Below are 27,931 nucleotides of genomic sequence, written 5' to 3'. Positions count from 1 at the left end.
CTCTGAGGCCAGGGGCGCGGCTGGAGCAGCCGTCCCCCCGCCGGGCGGCCGCGCACCGCCTTCGGGGGTCTGGGACCGGGGCGCCCTGGGGTCCGCAGGAGCCCGGCCCCCGCCCGCGGCCGGCTCCCAGCTCGGGGACCCCCGCGGCTCGCGCCGCATCCCGCCGCCCATTGGCTGGCGCGCCGCCGCCGCCCCGCCCCGCCCCGCCCCGCCATTGGCCGCCGCCTCCGCGGGCCCCGCGCGCGAGCGGTCGCTGACATCACGCGGCCTGCGGCGGCGGCGGCGCCCCCGGCCCGACCCGCTGCCCCCTCGCAGAGGCGCCGCCGCGGGGCCCGGCGGAGGATGGTGCGCGGCGCGCCGGGGGCTCCCCGCCGCCAGAGCCGCAGCGCCGAGGCCGAGCCGGCCGCGGCGGGCAGCCGACCCCCGCTCCGCGCGCGGGGCGAGCGGCCGCGGTGAGGCGCGAGGGCGGCGCGGGCGCAGCGCCATGGGGGCCCTGACCAGCCGGCAGCACGCGGGCGTGGAGGAGGTGGACATCCCGTCCAATTCCGTGTACCGCTACCCGCCCAAGTCCGGTGAGGGCCGGCGGGCCGGGCGCGCCCCGGGCCGGGAGCGGGACGGGTCTGGGGGCCGCGGGCGGGGGGCGGGGGCGGGGGGCGGGGGCTGCGGCTCCCGGGGGGCGGGGTGCCCGCGGCGCCGGCGGGGCCCCTCCCCTGCGCGCGGTGCGCCCCTTCCCTCGGGAGCCGGGGGCGCGCAGACGTGGGCCTGGCCTCGGCCCCCGCGCCGGTGCCGGGCGGCCGGCGGGGTCCGCGCACCCAGGCCTCTGGAGACGGAGACACGGGCGCGGGCTGCAAGTCGGCTGCTCAGGGCGAAGGGCCCGCGCCTGCCGGAGGATGGAGGCCCGGGATGCGCTTGCAGGGCTGGCGCGGTGCAAGAGGCTGTCGGCAGCCCAAGAAGTGTGTAAGACAAATGTTTGGGAATCCGAGTATCCCAGTCAGCCCGGCTGCGCCTTTGCCGGAGTAACGGCAGACCTGGTTTTTGGAATGGGGATAGCTCGGGGACGGGGCACAGGTATTTAAAATGTATGGAAGTGTTAACGTTTGTTTTCAGAATCCTTAAAAAAGGTAAGCGTCTCCAGCCTCCGGGTTGTGGCATAAGCGTCGGAGGCGGAGGAGGGATTTTTGACAGCGAAGGATAGAGGATCGCAAGTGGATTGAGCGCCAGCCAATTCTGAACTGCGGGTGCATGACCTAACTCTCTGCTCTTTATTTTTCATTGCTTCCCCCACCCCCCACCCCCCAAGACTTCTGGGCACCGGTGGCTCCCATCTTCTCTTTGGCCTAGGACCCGATGAGGATTTTGGTGATCTTGGAGAGGTGTCAGAATTGGAGCCTTAGAATAAAGACATGCTAATGAGATGAGCTGGTTTCCCAGCAGTGTGTCCGGTTTGTGCCAGGTGGAAGCAGGGACCAGACAATGAACCTGCACCCTGCAGAGAGCCTGCCGAGAGCTGAGAGCTGTGTTTCTCGCTGCCTTTGTGCCAAAGAATGAATCCTTGCCTAGATGAATATGATTAAGAGCTGTTTTAAAACAGTCTAAGATAAAGCTGCGGGTCTTTAGTGTTTTAATAAAACTCTAATTATGACTGTATGAAACCAATGCCAAAGGAAGCATGCACTTTGCTTTTTAATAGACAAAAATATGCACAAGTATTTGGGAGTGTTTTTTTTTTTTCTTTTGCTGAAATCACTTAGCTTTTATTGATTAGAATATAGAGCATGTTTTGCTGAGCTTGGAGATTTCAGCAGTTTGCAGTCTCAGAAGAGGATTCACCCTCCCTTCACGTGTGGGAATTAGCATAGGTAAATCTCTAGAAGGCTGCTCCCTAAAGGATATTGATACAAGTATGAATCTTGGATGATGATCATAAAAGGATAATGGGCCCAAATTAAAACTTTTCTTAACCAACACTCTCAGTGGTTGACAGTCCGAAATAATTCTCTCCACTCCATCCATGTTTTAAAAGTGTTAACTAGTTGTAAATAACTTCTAATTGGAAGTTATGTATGTGAGGAATATTTATAGCAGGGGGATCACATTACTTATGCTGAAGATAAAACACAAAAAAAGTATCAGGGGCCCCCCTGGGTAGCTCAGTCGGTTGGGAGTCTGCCTTCAGCTCAGGTCATGATTTTACTCTGTTCTTGGTGGGAAGTCTGCTTCTCCCTCTTCCTCAGCCCCTCTCCTCTGCTGGTTTTCTCCCTCTCTCTCTCAAATAAATAAAATCTTAAAAAAAAAAAAAAAAAAAAAAAGAATCAGAACATTCAGGTCCCAGTCAGCAAACCTTTGTGTACTTGAGAATTTCCATGAACTTGTATGCTATAGTCTGGAAGCATCTCCCACCCTTCAGCTGATGTTTAAATTGTGTGGGATGATGGTATCATAGCCCTGAAAGGAACCTTTGGGAATTTGGCCCAAGACCCACTCATTTCACCAGTAAGAAAATGGAAGTCCAGAGAAATAAATTAGCATGACCAAGGTCGCCCACCCAGTTAGTGCTGTTCTTGCTAAGCCACCAGCCTCTGCCTTTCACAAGGATTTGGACTTGTGGTGATTTGTGGAAAGGAGGCTGTTCTGCATCAGCACTGAGACAAAACTCAAAGGCCTGTCCTTGTTGGGGAGTCAGACCAGGTTGATTTTGAGAACTTTTCTTACCTTCAATACTGATAGAACAAAGCAAATGACAGAGTCCACTTTCTTCAGGTGACTGGCTAAGCTGTGGACCTCTGGCTCTCTGGAAAGTCTCAGGCTCTGCTTCCTGTGGAATAGTTTCCAAAAGCAACTCTGCCATCTATCCCTGCAGCGATGGTCACAGCGCCCAGCAGAATTGCTTTCCTTATTTTATATTTTTAGAGGAACCCCTTAGTTTTGTATGCTCGTTGAACTGGAAACATTTAGAAATTATTGAGAACAGCTGATTTCATGTTGAAACTTAGGTTTCTTTTTTTAGAGATGGGTAGAAATAAAATAGCCTAAATTTTTTATGATTATTTTTGGGGAGCGCCTGAGTAGCTCAGTCCATTAATCCTCCAACTCTCGATCTCAGCTCAGGTCTTAATCTTGGAGTCGTGAGTTCAAGCCTTGCATTGGGGACTTCTTTAAAATATTATTTATTTAAAAATTATTTTTTGAGTAAGTAATATAAGTTACATGATTCAAAGTATTTCTTTTTTTTTTTTAATTTAAAAGATTTTATTTATTTAGAGAGAGAGTGGGGCTGGGGTGGGGTGGGGTGAGACAAAGGGAGAAGGAGAGAAAGAATCTCCAGCAGACCTCCCCTCCCCACCCTGCTGAGGGCAGTGGGAGAGGTTGGACTCGATCTCACGACCTCGAGATCATGCCCTGAGCCAAAATCAAGAGAGATGCTTAACTGACTGAGCCACCCATGTGCCCCTATGTTTCAAAGTTTAATAGAATGAAAAGTCATACAGTGAAAATCCTGTTTCCACTGCACAGTTCATCCACCCAGTTTCTCCCCATACACCTCCCATTCCTCTATAACTGCTTTTGGTTTCTTTGGTATTCTCCAGAGTTTGTTGTGCAAATACAAGCATACATGCTATTTAGACTGTTCTGCACTTTCCCCCCGCTTTTAAAAAGAGATTTTATATTTTTAAGTAATCTCTACACTCAGTATGGGGCTTGAACTCACAACCCCGAGATCAGGACACATGCTCTACTGACTGAGACAGCCAGGCATCCCCTCACTCCCACTTTTAGAGATATTAGAGATCTTCTTATATTATTTCCATATTAGAGAGTATCTTTGTCTTTTTTTTAACAGCTATATAATACTCTTTTGTATGCCAGTACCCTGTTTTAACATAGTTTTCTATTGATGAACATTTGGCAGGTGTTTTTTTTTTCTTCCAATTTTTATACTCTTGCAGCAATGATTAATGTTACACGTAGTTCTTAGGTGATATTTAGTGTGTTAATATATAACTATTAATCATTTAAATAGCAAGGCATGCTGGGAGCTCATTTCTATATAGTATTTCTGCATTAACATAGAAAGCTATTTATAGCACTATTCTGTATTTGGTTGTACCTTTGTAATTTTTAAGTTAGGAGCTATGCTTGCCTTTAAATTCTTCTCTAAGGTCTTCACTTCTTTAAAAGCCCATGAGCATTTGTTTAGCAAAGGAATGGCTTTGCTAACATGGTTTTTATGCACACCTGCTCATCTTTTGAAAGGGGTATCCACATTGATAAAAGTCATCAGGTCTGCTCTCTCTATCCAGCAAGAAATGGGCATACTGTAAAGACAATTTAATTAATTACATTTCAGCACTTAATGAATCTAGTTTATTTCTTTCTGTGTATCTGAATAAATTAAATAACAAGAATTATTCATTTTGCTCAGGTTGCTAAGAGCTAAACCTATTATAAAAATTCAGAATGGTAGAGTCCTGAGCAGCTAACATTGTTATTCTCCAAATTTTTGTTCAATTGGAGTACATATATGTTATCACGTGAGTCTGTCCAATGGCAAGAGCAGTATTTAAAGCACGGGTAATGTCTTTGTCCACCAAATAGTTATGAAAGTCTCTCTTAGCTTTTAGGAACATCAATATTAGTTTTGAAACCAAGGACTTAAGAATCTGGAACTTACTACAGAATAAAGAATTGTTTGGTTCTGGCACAATTTGATTGATACTTTAAAATTAAGTAAATTCCTGAAACTCATAGTAAATATATTTAATACCACAAAAAACCTAAATGTTGCTCCATTTAATGATGAAGTCATCAAGATCAAGAGTTCAAATGCTAGTGTTCTTTTTCTTTTGAGAGAGAGTACAGACGCACGCACATACGCATGTGCACATGTGCTCAGGAGTAGAGGGGAGGGGCATAGGGAGAGGGAGAGAATCTTAAGCAAGCTCCATGCCCAGCACAGAGTCTGATGTGAGCTCAATCTCATGACCCTGAGGTCATGACCAGAGCTGAGATCAAGAGTTGGTCATTTAATGGGCTGAGCCACCTAAGGGCCCCTCGAATGCTAGTATTATTTTTTTGTTTTTATTTTTTAAAGATGTTATTTATTTATTCATGAGAGACATACACACACACACAGAGGCAGAGACATAGGCAGAGGGAGAAGTAGGCTCCACGCAGGGAGCTCAATGTGGGAGTCAATCCCGGGTCCCCAGGATCACACCCTGGGCTGAAGGCAAGCACTAAACCGCTGAGCCACCCAGGTGTCCCAGTATTATTTTTTAAATGTTTAGAATGTAGTACTTCTCCTCTTTTTCTTTTTAAAAAAGATTTTATTTCTTAATTTGAGAGAGAGTGAGTGAGAGCATGAGCAGGAGGAAGGGCAGAGGGAGACTTCCAGCTGCGCAGGGAGCCCCATGTGGGGCTCCATCCTAGGACCCTGGGATCATGACCTGAGCAAAGGCAGACGCTTAACAGACTGAGCCACCAGGCACCCACCTCTTGAAACCTCTAATATTTTTATTTGTACTTCACTTCATTATTAGCAGATTGATTTCTTTGACTTCTTGATTTTGTCCTCAGATTTAGGGCCTTTGATTTCCTTATATGATGTGGTTATGTTCTTTTGTTCTTTAGCCTCTCTTTATTACCATTAATGTACTTTATTGAGCACCTGCTATGCACCAGCATATAGATTTTGATCCTTGTGCTCAGTGATTGATTCCTTTGCCAAGTAGCAGGATAGTCTTCAAATCAACTTTGTAATTTAAGATAGAGGTCATAGAAGGGAGTATTAACAGTACAAGCTATTTGTATTAACAATACAAGCTATTTGGTGACAGAATCAGGATGCTCTAAGAAACAATCAATAGGGGGCACCTGGGTGGCTCAGTGGTTGAGTGTCTGCCTTTGGCTCAAGTCATGATCCCGGGCTCCTGGGATCGAGTCCCACATCAGGCTCAACACAGGGAGACTGCTTTTCCCTCTGCCTTTGTCTCTGTCTCTCTCTGTGTATCTCTCTTTAATAAATAAATAAAATCTTAAAAAAAAAACAATCAATAGGAAATAAATGTACATTAAAAAATATGTATATTCCTTAAAATAAAATGGTTTATTTTAGGGAATTGGCTCCTATGATTGTGGGGGCTGGCAAGTCTAAAATATTTAGGGCCCGCCAGAAAGCTGTAAACTTAGACAGGAGGAGTTGTAGTCTTGAGTTTGAAATCTGTAGAGCAAGCTGGCAGGCTGGAAACTCAGGCAGGATTTCTGTGTTAGAGTCTTAAGACAGAATTCCTTTTCTAGGGAACCTCAGTTTTTGTTCTCGTAGTCTTCAGCTGATTAGATGAAGCCCACCCACATTCTCAAGGGTAATCTCTTTTACCTAAAGTCAACTAATTATAGATGTTAATCACATCTACAAATACCCTCACAGCAACATCTAGATTAATGTTTGGACAAACAAGTGGGCACCATAACCTAGCCAAGTTGACACATAAAATTTAACAATCATAGTGGCTTCCTATTTTAACTAATTATTCTTACAACGTAGGTGCTAAGCTTGAGGTTTTAGTTGCTGAAAGAGTGCTTGTGCTATGAAAACATTTTTCTAAAATCTAAAAATTACAGCCTTTAAAAATGATTATTTAAAACTTGCACTTCTTCCAGAATTTCAGGACTTATCATCTAGTGTCAGAGGTAGAATGCGGGCATATGTAGATAAATAATACAGACTATACCATAACGAAGTGGGGTATATCCTGAGAATGCAGTTGGTTTAATATCTGAAAGCAATGTTAATATTTTATATATCGATGTTTAATATCAATGTTAATATTTTAGTACAATAAAGGACAAAAACCATATGATCATTTCAATAAGTGGAGACCAAACATGTGACAAATCTAGACTTTTCAAGATGAAGAACATTCAGCAAACTAGGAATAGAAGGGAACTTCCTCAACCTGATAAATCTATGAAAATCCCATGGCTAATATACTTAATGGTGAAATACAGAATGCTTTCCTGATAAGATCAGGAACAAGGCAAGGATGTCTGCTTTTGCCGTTCCGGGTTGATGGGAGATTCTAACTAGTATGGCAAAATAAAAAAACACACATGTTTTTTGTTTTTTAAGATTTTATTTATTCACTAGAATCACAGAAAGAGGCAGAGACACAGGCAAAGGGAGAAACAGGCTCCTCACAGGGAGCCTGATGTGGGACTTGATCCCAGGATCACGCTCTGAGCTGAAAGTAGATTCTCAACCCCTGAGCCACTCAGGAGTCCCACACATACACGTTAAAAAGGATATTTTTAAGGCACCCAGATTATAAAGAAAGAAGTGAAACTGTCTATTTACAGATGACATGATCCTGTATGCAGAAAATAGCAAGGATTCCACAAAAATACTACTACACTTAATGAGTTAGGAAGGTTGTACCTCCAAGATCAGCATACAAAAATCGATTGTATTTTACATGCAAGCAATAATCTGAAAATGCAATTAGGAAAGCATTTAAAAAAACAAAAAGAAAGCATTTCATTCCCAATAGCATCAAAAAGAATAAAATTCTAAGGAATAAATTTAACATAAGTGTAAGACTTGTACACTGAAAATTCTAAAATGTTGCTGAGATTGATGCTTTAAAGAGGTTTTTTTTTTTTTTTTAAATTTTTATTTATTTATGATAGTCACACACAGAGAGAGAGAGAGAGAGAGAGGCAGAGACATAGGCAGAGGGAGAAGCAGGCTCCATGCACCGGGAGCCCGACATGGGATTCGATCCCGGGTCTCCAGGATCGCGCCCTGGGCCAAAGGCAGGTGCTAAACCACTGCGCCACCCAGGGATCCCCTAAAGAGGTTTAAAACAATCTAAGTAATTAAACATCTCATGTTGGAAAACTCAGTATTGTCAAGATGCCAACGTTCTCCAAGGTGATCTAAAAATTGAGTCAAAATTCCAGCAGACTTTTTTTTTTTTTTTTTTAAGAAATTGACCAGCCGATTCTTATATTTATGTGCACATACAAAGGATCTAGCATATCCAGAACAATTTTGAAAAGGAAAAACGGGGGCCTGGCTAGCTCAGTTGGTAGAGCGTGTGACTGTTCTCTGAGTTGTAAGTTTGAATCACTCACTGGGTGTAGAGAGTACCTAGAAATAAAATCTTAATTAAAAAAGAAAAAAGAAATGGAAGAACAAAGTTGGAGGACTTTCACTATCCAATTTTAAAAATTATTGATTTTTAATCAATTTTTAATACCACAGTGTGGTATCGGCAAACAAAAGTTATATAGGTTAAAAAAAAAAGTATATAGATCAATGGAACAGAATTGCAAATCAGAAATAAAACCTTAACATTTATGGTCAGTTGATTTTGACAAAAGTACCAAGACAAGGGGTGCCTTGGGTGGCTCGGTAAGTTGAGTGTCCAACTTTGGCTCAGGTCATGATCCTGGGGTCCTGGGATTGAGCCCTGTGTCTAGCCTAGCCCCTACAGCTGGCTCTGCGCTCAGCAGAGTCAGCTTCTGCTCCCTCTCTCCCTCCCCACACTTGTGCTCACTCTGTCAAATAAAGTCTTTAAAAAAAAAAAAAAAAGTACCAAGACATTTCAAGAGGCAAAGGATAGTTTTTTGTTTTTGTTTTTTTCCAACAAATACTGCTGGGACATTTGGATAATGATAAGCAAAAACCAAAAAAGACTTAGTTCTTCACATCACCAAAAATTAACTCAGAATGGATCACAGAATGAAAACGCAAGTCAGTCACAGGGGGAGAAAATATTTGCAAATTGTATATATGATAAAGTATTTGTATCAAGAATATATAAAGAGGGATGCCTGGGTGGCTCAGTGGTTGAGCATCTGCCTTCGGCTCATGGTATTATTCCAGGTCTGAGGATGGTGTCTGAAATCAGGCTCCCTGCAGGAAGCCTGCTTCTCCCTCTGCCTATGTCTCTGCCTCTTTCTGTGTCTCTCATGGATAAATAAATAAAATCTTTTTTTAAAAAAATAGAATATAGGGCAGCCCCGGTGGCGCAGCGGTTCAGTGCCGCCTGCAGTCCAGGGCGTGATCCTGGAGACCCTGGATCGGGTCCCACGTCAGGCTCTCTGTATGATGCCTTCTTCTCCCTCTGCCTGTGTCTCTGCCTCTCTCTCTGTCTCTATGAATAAATAAATAAAATCTTTATAAAAAATAAAATAAAAAATAAAAAAATAGAATATATACAGAACTTGTATAATTCGGTAAGAAAAAGACACTCCCTCCCCCCCCAAAAGAAAAAGACAACCCAACTAAAGAAGGAACAATGGTCTTGAATAGACCTTTCTCCAGAAAAGGTATACAAATGGACAATAAGCACATGAAAAGATGCTCATCATCATTAGCCATTAGGGAAATGCAAATCAAAGCTACAATTAGATACCACTTCACACCCACTAGGATAGCTATAATCAATATAACAACTAATAACAAGTGCTAGTGAGGATATAAAGAAATTGAAACTCTGGTACCCTGCTGGTAGAAATGTAAAACAGTGCACTTGCTTTGGAAAACATTTGGCAGTTCCTTAAATGACTCAATAATTCCACTTCTAGGTATATATACGCCCAAGAAAAATGAGGAAAAAAATAAATCCACACCAAAACACGTGCATGAATGTTCACAGTAGCAGCATTTTTCATAATAGCTAAAAGGTGGAAATAACCCAAATGTCTATCAACTGGCAAGTGGAACAGCTGATAAAATGTGATAAGTCTATACAATGGAACGTTATTTGGCAATAACAAGTAATGGCAATTATTTGGCAATAACAAGTAATTTGGCAATGAAGTATTGGTATTTGCTTCACCATGGATGAACTTTGGATACATTAATGTTAAGTGGAAGAAGCCAGATGCAAAATGCTACACCTTGTATAATCTCAAATATCTGTGAGGCAAATCCATTGAGACAAAGTAGATTAGCAAATGTGAGTGACTGGGGGAGGGGAAAATGAGTGACTGAAAATGGGTTTCTTTTGGGGATAATGAAAATGTCCTAAAATTAGTGCTGAATAGTTGCATAACTGTGAATATACTAAAAAACCATTGGATAGTACACTTTATTTTTTTTTATTTTATGATAGTCATAGAGAGAGAGAGAGAGAGAGGCAGAGACATAGGCAGAGGGAGAAGCAGGCTCCATGCACCGGGAGCCCGATGTGGGATTTGATCCCGAGTCTCCAGGATCGTGCCCTGGGCCAAAGGCAGGCGCCAAACCGCTGCGCCACCCAGGGATCCCAATAGTACACTTTAAATAGGTGAATTATGTGTTGTCTGAATTATATCTCAATAAAGCTGTTTTTAAAAATGGACCTAAATGTTAGAATGAAAACTGTAAAACCCCTAAAAGAAGACATAGGAAAAAATATTTATTTGATTCAGATTAGGCAAAGAGTTCCTTGATAGAGTATCAAAAGCACAATCCAGAAGAGAAAAAACTGATGAATCGGATTTCTTCAAGATTAAGAATGTTTCTGCTTCAAAAGTCAAGAAGACGAAAAAACAGGCCACCTTTTGAATGAAAATATTTGCAAAATACACGGATAAAGACTTTGCATCAAGAATATACCAAGAATTTGAACAACTCAGTATCAACGTGGCAACCCAATTAAAAACTGGACAGAAGAGGGCCACATGCATGGCTCAGTTGGTTAAGTGTCAGACTCTTAATCTCAGCTCAGGTCTTGATCTCAGTCATGAGTTCAAGCCCCATATTGGGCTCCACACTGGGCATGGACCCTACTTAAAAAATAAATAAAAATGGATAAAAGAGTTAAATAAAGATATCACTAAAGAAGATACAGAAATGGCTAACAAACCCATGGAAAGATGCTCAACACCAGTAGTTGTTAGGGAAATACAATTAAAACCACAATGAGATAGGAATTCATAATCACTAGGATAGCTACAATAAAAGAAGACAATGTCAAGTGTTGGTGAGAATGTAGAGAAATTGGAATCCTTGTGCATTGCCCATGGGAATGTAAAATGGTAGCAGCCACTTTAGAAGAGTTTGGGAGAGTCTTAAAAAGGTAAACATAAATTTACTCTATGATCTAGCAATTCACTGCCATGAATCTATCCAGAAGATTTACACACAGACATGTATGCAGATGTCCATAGCAGCATAGTTCATAATAGCCAAAAATGAGAAATAACCCAGATGTTCATCAACAGGTAAATGGATTAATGAAATGAGATATAATCATACCATAAAATGCTGTTCAGCAATTTAAAGGAATGAACTAGTGATACATGCTGCACTACACGGATTAACCTCAAAAACATTGTGTTAAGTGCAAGAGACTGGGTGTAAGGCTGTATTATGAGTCCCAGTATATGAAATGGCTAGAAAAGGCAAATTTATAGAGATAGAAAACAGCAGTGTTTGCCTACAGGTAGGGAAGGGAGTAGGAATTAGTTGTAAATGGGCACAAAGGAACAATTTTGGGTTTGTGGAAGTGTTTTCAGCTGGATTGTGGTGATGGTTACCAAAGTCACTGAATTGTACGATAGATGAATAACACCTCAATAAAGCTGTTAAAAATAACAGTACAGAGGGGTTTATGCCAATTGAATAAAATACAGAGAAGACCTTGATCAAAAAGTGTAGAGTTCTTGGGAGCAATGGCTCCTCTGAACACGTCACACATCGAAGGACTCCCAAATAGTGCAAAGTGGGGAATAGCATTTGTAGTGGCCTTGGAGATTACTGGTGTGCTTTTTAAATTTTTTCTTTTTAAGTTTTTATTTTAATTTTTAAATACTTTAATTTTTATGTAATCTCTGCACTCAACATGGGGCTTGAACTCCCAACCCCAAGATTTGGGAGGGAGGTAGGAGCCAAAAGAGAGAGGAACCAGATGGTGTGCTAAAGAAGATTTATCTCTTAGAGGTATAGGTTGTAGGGAGAAAACTAGAAGCATAGAGATTTGCTAGGGAACTATAATCTGATAATCCACTGTCATCAAACTACGAAAGGGCTGAGGTCTTGACAAGGATGCTTTGCACAAAGCACACATTCAATGTTTTTGTGATTTTGATGGCTGACATTTTTAACCTAGGTGACCAGAGAAGTAAGCACCATTGACAGAAATTGGGAATCTGGGGCAGAAACTGCTTATAAGTGAATCCCAAATGTCAGCTGGGGTTTTACTGTTCCTTAAGATCTAGGTAAATTAGATACTTACCCACTGTCCCAAATCATAGAGTATAGACTTCTAATGCCCCTTCCAAGATTTCTGTGAATTCCCACATGAGCAGTGGGACAACCATGTTGGCTCATGAGCTCCAGCTTGTTGTCTCTGCCCCCCAATAAATGTGACTTCAGTCCATTCTTCAGTTTCTCCAAAAAATTCCATTCACGTAAAGTATTCAAAATGTAAATTCTACTAAAGATTTGTGGAGGTTGATGAAGTTGAGTTTACATTGCAGAAATTCTGTAGGAATAGTGAAGATCATCACCCTAAACAGTACTTCAGCTAGGAGTTTCACTGGCTCTTAAGTTTACCGACTGGAGCCTTTCTCCATGCTGTTTCTTTCCTTTTACTTCTCCTTACTCTTCCCTTTGAGAAGAAAAATTACAAAGCAGGTCGAGTTGTATCAACAAGTAACAAATGTGCCTATGCCCTTGATGTGTTGCTTTCCATCCTAAGTAACTCATTAAGGTATATTCCAAAAAAAGATTGTGCCTTTGATAAGAGGAGTTCTGTGACAGTTCTTAAGATAAGATGCTCTTTATTTGTCCTTCTCCCAGAAAAAAAGGGTTATTCACTGAATTTGAAGCAAAGGTGGGGTATCTAGGTGAAAAGATATGGTAGGTGGTTAAAGATTGGACTGAAACTCCAAAGAAAGATCAGGGGAAAATGTTTGGGAGCATGGGAAAAGAGAAGCTGATGTGTGTTAATTGCCCCCCTGGGCCTAACAACAGTCCTTTGAAAGAGGTGTTACTATACATTTTATAGTTAAACCAAAGCCCCCAAAAGTTAAATAACTTGTCCTCAGTCACACAATGGTAGAAGGCAGCACTGGGATGAAATCCAGCTCTGTCTAAATCAGAGCTTCTGCTTTGGTTCTATGAGGGAGAGAAAGAATGAAAGAAAATGAGAGACCTGAGCTCTTAGAGACCTGTCCATGTTTGTGGGCTGCGTGAAAGCATGGAACAAGTGGTAGGTAGGAAGAGACTCAGAACCATGAGGATTTTGAAAGCCAAGGGAAAAAGAGCCTCAGAAATGAGTGGAAGTCTTCTGAGCATTCATAAGGTGAATGAAGTGTGAGAACGCACTTGGCCTGCCGGGTATTCCAGGGAAGAGTCTCAGTAGAGTGGTGGAAAGCCCTGCAAAGGCTTGAGGAGTCATTGGATGTGGGTGGGAGCAGACAGGAATGACAGATGGGTGTCCAATGGGCAGTTTTAAGGCATGGCACACGAACTCTTTGTATTTTTTAAGTCGGGAAGACCAGAATATGCTTGCAGCGCAAGGCAAGCAAAAAAAACAATGGAAAGAGGAATAGAAACATTGAGAAAGAGAGTGGCTGTTAGGGATAGGAACTCAAGTGGAAAAGTTAACTTTGGAACAGGGAGAGAAGAACTATCTTCTTGAGACCAGAAGAAAGTATGGATAGAAATATAGGGAAGTTGCAAGGTGTTGAAACTTGTGTAATATTGAGGGGTTTGAGGGAATGTCACAAAGTAGAAGGAAGACTGAGGGGTCAGGGTTGGGACCTTGAGAATGGGAGGAAGGTTTGGATCTGTTGATGTGTGCCTTGCTTCTAATACTGTAAAGCTACAGTTATTAAAACTATATTGTACTCAAACACAAACTTCATTGTCCTCATTTAGAATAGAATAGAGAGCTAGGTATATATAGCATGATAAAAATAGATTTTCATTTTAGTGGGGGTAATGGAACATTCAATAATTGGTATTAGTAAAGTTTCCTGTTTGGAAAAAAATAATTAACCCCTTATCCAACATTCCAGATGTAAAAACAATCAAATAGCAACAATAACACCACACAGGAGGGAAAAAAGCAAGCAAGCAATGTAAACTAGAGAGCGGGAATGTTCATCAGTAGGGAACCAGTTAATCTGGGCACTCAATGGGAATATAGTGTAATGGTTAAGAGTACACATAGGCATTCTGGAATAAAAATAGCTAGATTTGGGACCTGACATTGCCTTTTATTAGCTGTGTGACTTTGGATAAATAACTTATTTTCTCTGTGCATTTATCATTGGTTCTGTAAAATAAAAGAATTTGTATCACCCACCTGACAGGGTTGCGGGAGGGATAACCTATGTTAGTACAGTGCTGGTATGGAGTAAGTCCTCAATATGAGGTTATTGTTATGTAGTCATTAGGAATAATGAGTTCGATCCCCAAGTGCAGACATGGAAGGATGCTTACAGTGTATTAGGCAAAAAAAAAAAAAAAAAAAAAAAAAAAGTAACTTGCAGATCAATATGTGTAATATCCCAATTAAATTAAAAAAGAAAATAAATAAAACAGAAAACCCGAACATGTATATGTATATATGTGTAGGAAAATCTGGAAGGCCACAAACAAGTTGTTAATAGTGGAATTACTTCTCACGGAGTCGAGTTGGATTATCACTTTTTAAATTATATATTTCCATGTATATTTATTTTTTACTTTTTGCAAAAGGCATGTTTTACTTGCATAATTTTTTAAAGATCTGATTTTGGGGATCCCTGGGTGGCTCAGCAGTTTAGTGCCTGCCTTCGGCTCAGGGCATGATCCTGGGGTCCCAGGATTCAGTCCCACGTCAGGCTCCCTGCATGGAGCTTGCTTCTCCCTCTGCCTGTGTCTCTGTGTCTCTCATGAATAAAAAAAAAAAAAAAAAAGGATCTGATTTTAAGTCATCACTACACCCACTGTGTGGCTCAAACTTCTGATCTAGGATCAAGAGTCCCACATTTCACCAACTGAGCCAGTGAGGCACCTCTTGTGATTTTTCAAATAAAAGCATGGATGGGGTGACTGGGTGGCTCAGTTATTAAGCAGCCAACTCGATCTCAGCTCAGGTCTTGATCTCAGGGTCATGAGTTCGATCCCCACATTGGGCTCCACACTGGACATGGAGACTAAATAAGTAAGTGAATAAATAAATAAATGCATGCATGAATAACAAAAGGAGTGCTGTAGTATTAGAATTGAGTCAAATAGTTAGAGATGTTTGAAAAAATTTCATTTTTTTCATTTTTGTGACTGAAAGCTTAAAGTATGTTATTGAAATACCATGTAGGTAAAGATTTTCAAATACACGAAAATAGGATTCCCATAGCCAATTTTCTCATATTTTAATTTTGTATAAAATTATTTTAAGATATAGTTCTATTTTCTGCAGTATTCAAGTATATAGCTCCATTAGTTCAAAAGCAGGTAGCTGAAGATTAATATTTTTCACTTAAAGGCAGAATATTTCTTTACTATGACATCAATAAGAACACAAAAAGAAGAAAAGATTATTTCCCTATCAAAATACCATTAACATTTAATTCAGAGCTGGAACAAATAGTCCTAAAATTTGTATGGAACCAGAAGAGACCCTGAATAGCCAAAGGAAAGTTGAAAAAGAAAACCAAAGATGGTGGCATCACAACTGTGGACTTCAAGCTATATTACAAAGCCATACTTGCCAAGACAGTATGGTAACTGACACAAAAACAGACACATAGATAAGTGGAACAGAATAGAGAACCCAAAATAAACCCTCAACTCTACGGTAACTAATCTTCGACAAAGCAAGGAAGAATATCCAGTGGAAAAAAGACAGTCTCTTCAACAAATGGTGTTGGGAATATGGGACAGCCACATGCAGAAGAATGGAACTGGAACCTTTTCTTCCATATGCAAAAATAAACTCAAAATAAACAACCTAAAGGTGAGACAGGAATCCATCAAAATCCCAGAAGAGAACACAGACAGCAACCTCTTTGACCTTGGCTGCTGCAACTTCTGGCTAGACACATCTCCAAAGGCAAGGGAAACAAAGACAAAAATGAGCTATTGGGACTTCATCAAAATAAAAAGCTTTTGCACAGCAAAGGAAATAGTCAGCAAAACCAAAAGACAACCTATAGAATGGGAGAAGATTTTTGCAAATGTTTTATCAGATAAAGGGTCAGTATACAAAAATCTATAAAGAACTTTTCAAACTCAACACCCAGAGAACAAATAATCCAGTCAAAAATGAGCAGAAGGTATGAATAGACATTTCTTCAAAGAAGACATACAAATAGCCAACAGACACATGAAAAAATGCTCACTATCACTCAGCATCAGGGAAACAAATCAAAACCACAATGAGATACCACCTCACACTAGTCAGAATGGCTAAAATTAACAAGTCGGGAAACAACAAATGCTGGTGAGGATGCAGAGAAAGGGGAACCTTCTTACACTGTTGGTAGGAATGCAAGCTGGTACAGCCACTCTGGAAAACAGTATGGATGTTCCTCAAAAAGTTAAAAATAGAGCTACCCTATTATCTAGCAATTGCACTACTAGGTATATACCTCAAATATACAAATGTAGTGATACAAAGGGGCACCTGCATCCCAATGTTTATAGCAGAAATATCCACAATAGCCAAACTATGGAAAGAGCCCCATTGTCCATCAACAGATAAATGTTTAAAGATGTGGTATGTATATAATCAATGGAATATTACTCAGCCATCAAAAACGAAGTCTTACCTTTTGCAAATGACATGGATGAAATTAGAAGGTATTATGCTAAGCAAAGTAAGTCAATAAGAAAGAGATAATTATCAAATGATTTCATTCATATGTGGAATTTAAGAAACAAAACAGAGGAGCATAGTGGAAGGGAGAGAAAAATAAAACAAGACATAATCAGAGAGACAAACCATAAAAGACTCTAAACCATAGGAAACAAACTGAGGACTGCTGGAGGGGAGGGACATGAGCGATGGGATAACAGGATGATGAGCATTAAGGAGCCCACATGATGTAATGAGCACTGGGTGTTATGTAAAACTGATGAATCACTGAATTCTACCTCTGAAACTAGTAATGCACTATATGTTAATTAATTGAATTTATTTATTTTTTAAAGATTTACTTATTTATTCATGAAAGAGAGAGAGAGACACACACACAGGCAAAGGGAGAAGAAGGCTCCTCACAGGGAGCCCAATGTGGGACTCGATCCCAGATCCCAGGATCATGACCTGAGCCAGAGGCAGGCGTCCAACTGCTGAGCCACCCAGGTGTCCCTAATTAATTGAATTTAAATTTTATTTTATTTTATTAGATTTTTAAAATTTATTTATTCATGAGAGACACAGAGAGAGAGAGAGGCAGAGAGACACAGGCAGAGGGAGAAGCAGACTCCATGTAGGGAGTCTGGGACTCCAGGATCACTCCCTGGGCCAAAGGCAGGCGCTAAACCGCTGAGCCACCCAGGGATCCCCTGTATTTAAAATTTTTTTTTATTTAAATTTTTAAAAGGGAAGATTACTTATGAATCTTGTAATAAAAACTCCTACTTAGCATAACGTAGTGGCTAAAATCCCAAATACTTTTTACTTTATCATTTAATCCACACAAATTATCAAATTTTTTTGCTTGCTCAACATTTTTGAGTTTTGTTTTAGTTATATAAAACATAAAGTTTCCATGACTTAAAAAGCTTAAAATCTTTGATTTGCAGTTGTGCCATGGCAGTAAATAAATTGCTGTTACTTACAGGCCTAGACAATTGTTGTTTTTTTTCCAATGCCTGTGTCTATAGGCAGATACACTTCAGTAATTTCAGAGATTTGTAAACAAAAGTTGTTTTTTTAAATTAGAATTTCTGTTAACATTTAGGGTATCTGTAAAGTTTAACATGTACAATGTAATGATACGATATATATCTATCTTATAAAGTGATTACTACAAGATGTGCCTTCTTAAATCCCACAAAGAAATTGAATATGAATTCTGATTAAGAAATTACAGCTAACTTGGGACGCCTGGATGGCTCAGTCGGTCAAGCATCTGACTCTTAATTTTGGCTCAGCTCATGATCTCAGGGTGGTAAGAGTGAGCTCTGCCTTGGGCTCCATGCTAGGCATGGAGCCTGCTTAAGATTCTCTCACTCTCCCCCTCCCTCCGGCCTTCCCCCCCCCCCAAAAGAAATTATAGCTAACTAATAATGAAAAACTTGCAGTTTATCTATTCGTCATATATGTTCCCATTAGCAAATAGGTAAAGCATTGTAGCATAGTACTTTTTTCCCTGCCATTTCTGATTTTAGAGCATGGTTTACACTAAGAAGTAAAAAATATGCACAAGCAATCCAAAAGGCATTTTTTTCAGGGTCAGTTAGTGCATTAGGTGTTACTGTTTGCTGATACGGTAGCTGTACATGACTGCACTGGTTTGTCCCTTTAGACAGCTGGGGCAGAGAGAAAGCTTTATCCAGGCTGCAGATGGCGGATTTGTTCTTTCTCATAGTCTATCTGGGGCAGGTTATTAGAGGGGTCCATTTCAGAAAAAGGAACAAGCAAACTTTTGGTTGCCTTAAGCTTATTTTCTTTTTTTTAACTGGTAAGGTATTTGTATTTTAAGTGCACCAAGGGAGATCATCTTTTTTTTTTTTTATAATTTTTTTTTATTTATTTATGATAGTCAGAGAGAGAGAGAGAGAGAGGCAGAGACATAGGCAGAGGGAGAAGCAGGCTCCATGTACCAGGAGCCCGACGTGGGATTCGATCCCGGGTCTCCAGGATCACGCCCTGGGCCAAAGGCAGGCGCTAAACCGCTGCGCCACCCAGGGATCCCGGGAGATCATCTTTTTAAAGGAATTTTGCACCAACTCTGCTACTCAAATGAAAAGTCCTTTTTTCGTCTCTCAAATATTTAAATCTTTGTATATTTGTGTTCTTGATTTTTTAATGTAAGGCAAAATTACAATTAGCTTTATATTGCTTTCTTGATCATTTCTTCTCTTTTAATATTATGGCCCAAAAAAGGCATTTCCAATAGAATCCTCTTGCCATCTTTAACCCTATACCCCCCAAGCTGCTAATGCTCTCTTCTTCTTAGGATCAATCACTGCCATCTGTAAGTTGATTATCTGGATTTCATTGTTCCTTCATCCCTCATGTGACTGACTGTTCACAGGTACTAGAAATCAGCACATCCCACACTGAACTGAACCATATAGCTCTAGACACCAAACCTGCCTCTCTCTGTTCTTTATCCGTGACTTGGGCAAGCCATCCATCAATGTAAACTCTTTTATTTTATTCTAGTAATTTCTATCCCCAACACAGGGTTCGATCTCACGACCTGCAAATCAAGAGTCATATGCTCTACCAACGGAGCCCAGCAGGCTCCCCAAAATCTTTAACTTTTAAAATTTCAGCTAATGTATAATAAATATATAATCTCTAGTGTATAGAAAGTATATTTTGGTAAGGTTCAACAGTAAGTGACTTAAATTATTTGAGATGGCTGCTTCTACTTAAGGCAACTCAGCACCTCCCCCCTCTATAAATTATGCACTTGGAAAATAGGGCTTGCAAGTGCTCAACATAAATAATTGATAATTAAGCTTTCCTAAATGATGAATTTCACTGTTGTATCACTGCAGATGGCTGATGTTTGTATTTTTTTCAGTTTTGGTGGGTAACTTTCCTGAGTGATTGATTTAGGCTGCTTTTACTCTCAAATAATGTTTTCCTACTTGTTGTTTAAAGAATTGCCTCACTTTGTGGTGAGTGATTTTATCCACATTGCTTTGTGTAATAAATGTTTCTAGACTAAAGCTCCATGTGGAGAAACCCAAAGATGAATATTTGGTTCAGTTTTTGTTAGAATATTCTTTGTCTTCCTTCCTATGGCTTCTTCACAGGCTGAAAGTGCTGAATCTCATTGTTTTTAGTTTGCTGTAAACCTTTAACAAAAGTTGAAATTGGAGGGGCGCCTGGGTGGCTCAGTCAGTGAAGTGTCTGCCTTCAGCTCAGGTCATGATCTCAGGGTCCTGGGATCAAGTGGGATCTAGCCCTGCATCAGGCTCCCTGCTTAGTAGGGAGTCAGCTTCTCTCTCTCTCCCCCTGTCCTCCTCCTGCTTCTGCTCTTTCTCTCTCAAATAAATAAAATCTTTTTTTAAAAGTTTAAATTGGTTAGAAAATTTATCTATACCCTTGCTGTGTGACAGATGAGGACAAAGCCTCACACTGTTTCATAAATTCTTTATGTTAATCCAGGAATTGGGGTATGTGAGGAGAGACTTGAGGGAAGGCATGTTGTGGTTTAAATCCTTCCCTTTGGATGGCTTACCTTCCTGGGAGTATTAGATTATAGAATTTGGGTTAAGAGGCATTCGTCTAGTCATCTAGGTTGGAAAGTATTCCCAGATGGAATTTGCAGCATTACCTAAGCCTCCCATGGTGACTTATCAGTGTCGTCACTTCCTGGCACAGTTCATTGTCTGTCTGGACAGGGCAGATGGGGATTCTGACCCCTGACTGCTGATTGCCTCTAGTTATTGTGGTGTTAAAAATATCCCTGCCTCCTGGCTAGCCAAGGTGGGGGGCTAAGAGCGCCTGCCATGACCAATGTCCCTGGAACCCTCTTAGAGTGTGTGCGTGTGTGCATGTGTGTGTACACACGTGTGCATGCACGCGTATCTTTTCATTGCACTAAACTATTGCCCTGTTAAACTCCACAGTCTGTGTTGTAGGTAAAGCATAGGACACCTGTATTGTTTAAATTCTTATTTTCCTGTTAACAATCATTTTGAAGCAAATATGAAAAAGGAAGAGCCTTCATTGTAGAGAGTTATGGAGGTATGTACATAGTGGTAGACAGGTACCAAGACTTCTGTGTATAGGTATGAGCTGGCTTAGGAATATCTAGGCAAAGAAATGTATGTGTGTGTATACAGGCTGATACCTGTAGTTAAGATTTCTGAATGTACAGAGGATAGAAAGTAACCACTTAAAGTTTAAGGGAAAAAATCAGGAACAAAATACATGTATATGTTCATTAATGTGCCTCACGGGGCCTTCTGGTCTTTTGGTTGATGGTATTATAGACAGATCATGATAAGGCTTCAATCAATAATGTTAAAAGGAAAATTGATCTATTTATGTTGGGTATCTTGAGTTCTCACTGCTATAATTTTGTTTCATTTATGCCATGGTCCCAAATCAAGAGAAAATTCTCTTGGGGTTAACAGTTATGCTAATTATTTGTTTGAAGAATTAACTCTTTTGAGTCAACTTTTTTTACTTGGTTTAGTTTGACTGGTTTCTGTTTGATGTTTCTGTCTCTCCCTGTCTAGGAAGCTATTTTGCCAGCCACTTCATTATGGGAGGAGAGAAGTTTGACTCCACACACCCCGAAGGTTACCTATTTGGAGAGAACAGTGATCTGAACTTTCTGGGGAACAGACCAGTAGCGGTATGGTTATGACCTATTTGCTTCCATGTGGGGCTTCAGTGGCCAATTCAAACAGTCTTATAAAAATAAGTTTGTAATCAGTGGCTCAGCAGTGTCTGTAGCTTGGTGTGAGTGGGAGCCAGACCGCACACAGCCTCTTTGCTGGCGGTGGGTCTCTTGTCACTGGAGGCTGACCCTGTGGAGAGGCTGCAGGAGTCTGCCTAAGGGCAAGGACATCTCACACTCTCCAGCTGTCCTAAAGATTCCTGTCTCTGCCTAAATGCCACCTCCACAGACAGCCCCCTCCCAGCTCGGCTAGCGCATCCTCACCTTGCTTTTTTTCTTCTTCATGGCACTTTTTTTTCTTTTAAGATTTTATTTATTTATTCATGAGAGACACAGAGAGAGAGGGAGAGAGGCAGAGACACAGGCAGAGGGATAAGCAGGCTCCATGCAGGGAGTCTGACGTGGGACTTGATCCTGGGACTCCAGGATAACGCCCTGGGCCGAAGGCAGGCACTAAACCACTGAGCCACCCAGGGATCCCCTTCTTCATAGTACTTAACACTATATAGGCTTTTATTTCTGTTTTGCCTTCTGTTTATTATCTGCCCTCTCTTTTATTTTATTTTTTTATTTTTTGCTTTCTCTTTTAGAATGGAAATTTCACACTACAGGGACAGTTTTTACTGTTGCATCCCAGCACCTAGAACAAAGCCTGGTACATACTGACAAGTCCTTAAAAGATTTGTTGAATGAATGATTGATAAGTTTTCCCTTGATATCTGAATTGATATTAGACTATGTCTCTGTTCACTCAACTCATTCTATGCATTTTTATGGAGTATCTTCTCTGCACCCAGCTTGCGGCTTTGGAAGAATGGCTGTCATATGGCTGCTGTGTGCTAAGGAAGGTCCTAGAGACTTTTCAGATATTATTCCTAATCTTTTTTTTTTTTTTTAATTCATGAGAGACACACAGAGAGAGAGAGAGAGAGAGAGGCAGAGACACAGGTAGAGGGAGAAGCAGGCTCCATGCAGGGAACCCAATGTAAGACTCGATCCTGGGACTCCAGGATTACGCCCTGAGCCAATGGCAGGCACTAAACCGCTGAGCCACCCAGGGATCCCCTATTATTCCTAATCTTTATCAGAAACCACTGGACAGACTTATCATTCTTTTTTTTTTTTTTTAACTTTTTTTAAAGTAAGCTCCATGTCTAATGTGTGAGACTTGAACTCACTACCCTGAGATCAAGGGTAGAGTGCTCTGGTATGAAGGAGGGCATTTGTGACAAGCACCAGGTGTTGTACGTAAGTGGTGAATCATGAAATCCTATACCTGAAACTAATACTACACTGTATGTTAACTGGGATTTAAATTAAAAACTTAAAAAAAGAGTCATGTGCTCTACCAACTGATCCAGCCAGGCACCCCGAAAGATTTATTATTAACTCCACTTTAAAAAAGGAGGACTAAGGTTCCAAGAAATAAATAATGACAATACTAGTGTTTGCAAAGTGCATACTATGTTCCAGGCGCTGTTCAAATGTTTACATAAAGTTTTCCCAAAGTCAAACAAGTAGGTCTGCCTGGCCACAGATCGATAACCTTTCCACTGCTTCTCACTTCTTCAACATGTCCTGCTATCCTTCAGAAACTCCTGGTTTAGTGGGGCAGGCAAAACATAGGAACAGGAAATGTCTGAACAGCAGTAGAGGTCTTTAGTTCTGATACTGTGAGGTTTGAGAGCGGGAGAGGAGGATGGCAAGCACGGATCGCTTGCACTGGTGTTGAGAAGAGGTGGAGGGTGTTGGAATGAGGCTATAGAGATGTCTGGGTTTTCACCAGCCGGGTGGGGAAGGGGCTTTCCAGGAAAGCAGTGCAGAGTACAGGCCTTAAAGCATTCCCAATGTTGTTGAATCAGCAAACACTCACTGGGCAACTGCTGTGTGCCAGGTACTGTGATAGGTGCTGGGGATACAAAGCTGAAATGAGCATGGTTTGTTCCTCTCTGGAATAAGGAAGCCAGGCTGGCGGGAGTAGATATTTTCTGATGGTGGAACAGGATTGGAAAGGTAGGTGGGGCCTCATGACCTCCAGAGGTTTTTGACTCCTTCCGTTAGGCCATGGGAAATAGTGAAGATTTTTAGGCAGATGAGTGACCTGAAGAAAATTAAAAAAAAAAAAAAAAAAAAATTGTGTATGTGATTTTTCCGTCTTTTTCTTCCTTTGTATCTAGAGTAACCCCCTCCTCTGATTCACAATCCACAAGTGCTTTCACAATACCCTGTCCTTTCTGCTTCACATTAGCCATGCAGCTAATGCTCATCAAATGTCTGCTCTTTGATTTAGTTACTGCTGCCTTATCAGTTAGAGTAGAAGGATCTTTCTTTTTTGATAGAGCCAGTAAGAATTTTGCCTTCCTTGCTGGGAGTCAGCTCATGCTTGGATACGGCCCTTTCTTCTTATGGGGACTTGCCATTTGAATCAGTTACTTCCTGTTTCAGAATAGTTGTTTTTGTTTTTTAATTTTGAACTTTTTCAGGCCATAAAGCTTATTTAAACACAAAGAAAATGCTTCTCTGGGTTCATTTGGAGGTTTATGCTGCTGGCACACCTTCCCAGTTCAGTGGCCTTGTTGACCCTTCTCTGTGAGCCCGAGAAGGACTGAGCTCTTCCCGAAGCCCTGGAGAGCAGCCTTGACCTTACATTTGAGACTTTTTCCAAAGGAGCATCAACATTGGACTTTTTGTTGTTGTTTCTATGTAGTCATCGTTAAATATGCTTGATGTTGTACTGAGTAAATGTTTCCAAAAGACATCATAATTTCATGTTAAGAAAGCAAATCAGGGCAAAAAGACATCATAATTTCATGTTAAGAAAGAAAATCAGGGCAACTTCAGACAGGCAGCTAGAATTATAGTATACAGAACGAATGCGGCACATTTCCTTTTCTTTCCCCACACATTATCCCATAATGGTAACAGCTGACATTTATCGAACAGTTCCTATTTGCCAGACCTGATTGTTCTAAGCTCTACAGTGTTTTCTCCTCTTGCCCTCACACCCTGTGAGGAGCATCCTTACTGGACAGATGAGGAACATGGGCACAAAGAATTTAAGCAGGGATCACCAAGCCCATAAGTGGGTGAATCAGGATTTGAACCTAGCAGTCCAGCTCTGGATCCTGAAGTGCTCTGTTGTTTCTGCTAGTCAGGCCATGTGCAGGCTCAGGAGTTCTGCCCACATCATGTTGGCAAGTCTGTCTGAGTCGGTCATCAAGTACAATTTGTGAGATGCAAGGAGAGATCTAAAAGTAGACCGAGTGGCAGTGACATGTTCTCTTGGAGTATCTCTTGAGAGAGCTGCTATTTGGTGTGTAATTCCATCTGCTGCTCTGACCTCTGTGTTTTGCTGTTACTGCACATCACACCTGGTTAGGGGACGGCCCAGAGATTGAAGAGGGACTTGGAGCGTGAGTTCTGAGGGATCGACTTCTACTCTCTAGTAACACGTCTCCCGGGTCAATAACCGGGCATCCGGTTGCAGAGAAAAGAGAACAGCCTTTTAAAGCCATCGAGCAGCTCCTCCTTCCAGAGAGAATGAAGATGGGGAGTGAAAGATGTTGAAATACATTGTTATATAAAATATGAATTCCACAGACTTCCTGGCTTATGGGATCTGTGGTGATTCCTGTCATTTCTGACTGACCAAACTAAAAAGTACCTGTAGGGGCGCCTGGGTGTGCAGGTGATTAAGCGTCTGGCTCAGGTCATGAGTTCAGGGTCCTAGGATGGAGCCCTGCATGGGGCTCCATGCTCAGTAGGGAGTCTGTGAGTCTGTTTGAGATTCCCTCTCTTCCTCTCCCTCTGTCCCTTCCCCCGCTAGCACTCTCTGTCTCTCAAATAAATAAATAAATAAATAAATAAATAAATAAATAAATCTTTTTTTTTTTTTTAAAGTATCACCTGCAAATGTATCACTCGGCCTATAGTTTATACTGGAGCCCTGCTGATCTACCATTTAGGATAATCTGTCAAAATTAAGTTTAGTATCAAGCCCTAAGGGTCCGATTTAGAGAATGAGAGTGTGCATAAACATAGAAGGCTGGTTGAAGAGAGGCCCAAGATTTCAGGTTTTGTTTACATCTTACCATTAAACTCTTTGCAACCTTGGCAAATCTATCATAAGGCTCTCAAATTACCCAGTGGTAAAGGGGGATAGTTTTGACTGTATAGGAATGTGATGATTGAAAAATACCTTGGAATTGCTGGATAAAAAGAAGCCCAGAGCAATGGTGGCTACTCTGCTACCCCCTCTGGTTGGTTATTTATACAGCTACTGATAGTTTTGGATGGAAAGAATATGCACTGATCTTTAAGTAACCGTCCTAAGTAGCAAAACAGGGCTTCTGAAGATCTTTCTGCTCTAATCCCTGTATCTAGGAGAGCTAAGATCACTGTGTTTGTGGTCCATGGACCGACCATCCTTCCCCTTCCTATGTGGTGGAAAGGCTGGTGCTGATTTTTTGCTCTTGCTGAGCTAGGGTTCCTTTTTTCAAGGTAAATTACTGTTAAAACTCTAAGTTATTTAGAGGCTCAGTGAACTGAGGATTGTCAGAGAATCAAGTGATACTTTGACTTTACCTGAGTTCAAATGTATCCTTTCACCTTCAGGAAAGTACTTGAGTTTTAGTTGAGCCCCTGATACTCCATGTCATCTGAGCCCTTTTATTCACATGTATTGCAGGGAGAGCAAGTTATTAAAGGAACTTGACAGTATATCCATGTGTGAAGTAGAGTTTTGCACATGTAGAGCTTTGTGTCAGTCATGGTGCCATTCATTCATTCAAGAAATATTTGTAAGTCATATACTATGCTAGCAACTGGGAGTGCAAGTATGAAAAAGACCTGGCCCCTGCCCTGAGGAACTCCTGGTATGATGGTGTAGGCAGATTGCCCCTGACTGTGACATATTCTGGTAGGTTCTATGTGACTGTGTGAGAGACATGGCCAGGGTGCTCTGAGAGCAGAGAGGAGTGAGAAGGCTCTCCACCCAGGGCACTGGCTCTGAGAGATGACTCTTTGGACTGGGCAGGGTGAGCAGGATTTCCCAAGTGGATATCGGGAAGGTCATTAAGGCAGAATTAACAAGCAACATGAGGAAGTAACTAATCTGCGGATGTACATGTTGGGTTTCCAGAAGGGTGAGTGAGGCTGTCAGGACTGGGTCATGAGCAATGTTGGCGGGAGATGAGGTTGGAAAGACAATTTGAGCTCATGTTTGAAGGGGCATAAGGATGGTACTGAGGAGTTTATGCTCTTCTTTATAAGGCAGCAAAGAAGGTCATCGTGATGAATTTGCCACTGACTAGCTTCATGGTGTTGGCTAAAGTATTGGTCATGAGTGAGCCTCAGTTTCCCCATATATAAAAATACCTATCTTGCAGATATATTTAAAAGATTCAAAAAATGACAGCTATTATGATTTGATTTCCTTTTCAGAAAGTTAATTCTTTAAATATGTCTCACGGTGTAGAGAGTGAATTGGAAAGAGAAAATAAAGGACCAGTTAGGTTGTGGTTTGTTTTAGTTAAGAAAGAACATACAAAGTGCCTGAGCTAGAATAGTAGCATTAAAAATAAAGATGGTGCAGGTTTAAGAATCGTGGGCAGTATGAGTTGAAGGCAGGGAGTAGTTATGGACATGAGGAGTAGCCTCTGTGGAACACCTAACACTTAAACTGGATTCTGTGTGTGGGTTTTACCTGCAGTTTGGTTTGTGCTCTGGGCCCCAGTGTAATCAGATGGTAGGGCACAGCACAGGCACCCTGGCGTATATTCCCTTAGTGCCTGTGTTGGTCTGCCCAGGCTTTATGCTAAACCAAAATACCATCAACTAGGCGTCTAAACAACAGGTATTCATTGCTCAAAGTTCTGGAGGCTGGGAAGGCCAGGGTCAAGGTGCTGGCAGATTTAGCTCTGGTGAGGGCCTTCTTGCAGGTGACCAGCTTCGCTATGTCCTCACATGCTGGAAAGAGAGTGCTGTCTCCCTCTTCATCTCCTTATAAGGGCACTAATCCCATCTTGAGAGGCCCACCATTATGACCTCATCTAACCCTAAGTACCTCCCCAAAGCCTCATCTCCAAATATAGTCCCATTGGGGGTTAGGCCTTTAACATAGGAATTTTTCAGGGGACATAAGAGAGTCCCTGGGAGGAACATGCCTCTTTTCCATGTGTATGGGGGTGCGCATTGAGTTATTTGAGATTGAGTTATTTGCCTTTTGCATGCTATCATCTTTCCTTCTTCCTTCCTTTATAAATAAATTGTACTACAACTGTGTTTGGCATTTGGTTTGGCAGTATTTACATTTTTAGTTGTGCATGCCCTTCATGCCAAGCTACTTCATTTCTCTGAATCTCTGTGTAAAGGAGAAACACACTCCTTTGTATTCTGCTACAACACTGAT

General features: G+C 41.4%; 1 protein-coding gene across 4 annotated transcripts in view; it reads left to right on the top strand.

Moving 5' to 3' along the window:
• Positions 1-415: 415 nt before the first annotated feature.
• The window catches only part of RNF157 (ring finger protein 157), a 78,924-nt gene continuing 51,408 nt past the window's right edge, over positions 416-27,931 (top strand). For all 4 annotated transcript variants that reach the window (XM_077854327.1, XM_077854323.1, XM_077854324.1 and 1 more), the window contains exons 1-2: positions 416-572; positions 21,359-21,477. In XM_077854327.1, the coding sequence (XP_077710453.1) occupies positions 485-572; positions 21,359-21,477 (207 nt within the window). In that variant the 5' untranslated portion in view covers positions 416-484. The remainder of the gene's footprint in view (positions 573-21,358; positions 21,478-27,931) is intronic.

Source organism: Canis aureus, chromosome 16 (genome assembly GCF_053574225.1).
Source record: "Canis aureus isolate CA01 chromosome 16, VMU_Caureus_v.1.0, whole genome shotgun sequence".
In the NCBI taxonomy this organism is placed as follows: Eukaryota; Metazoa; Chordata; class Mammalia; order Carnivora; family Canidae; genus Canis; species Canis aureus.
Note: the sequence above shows the minus strand (reverse complement) of the source record. Positions and strands in the feature narration are given on the sequence as shown.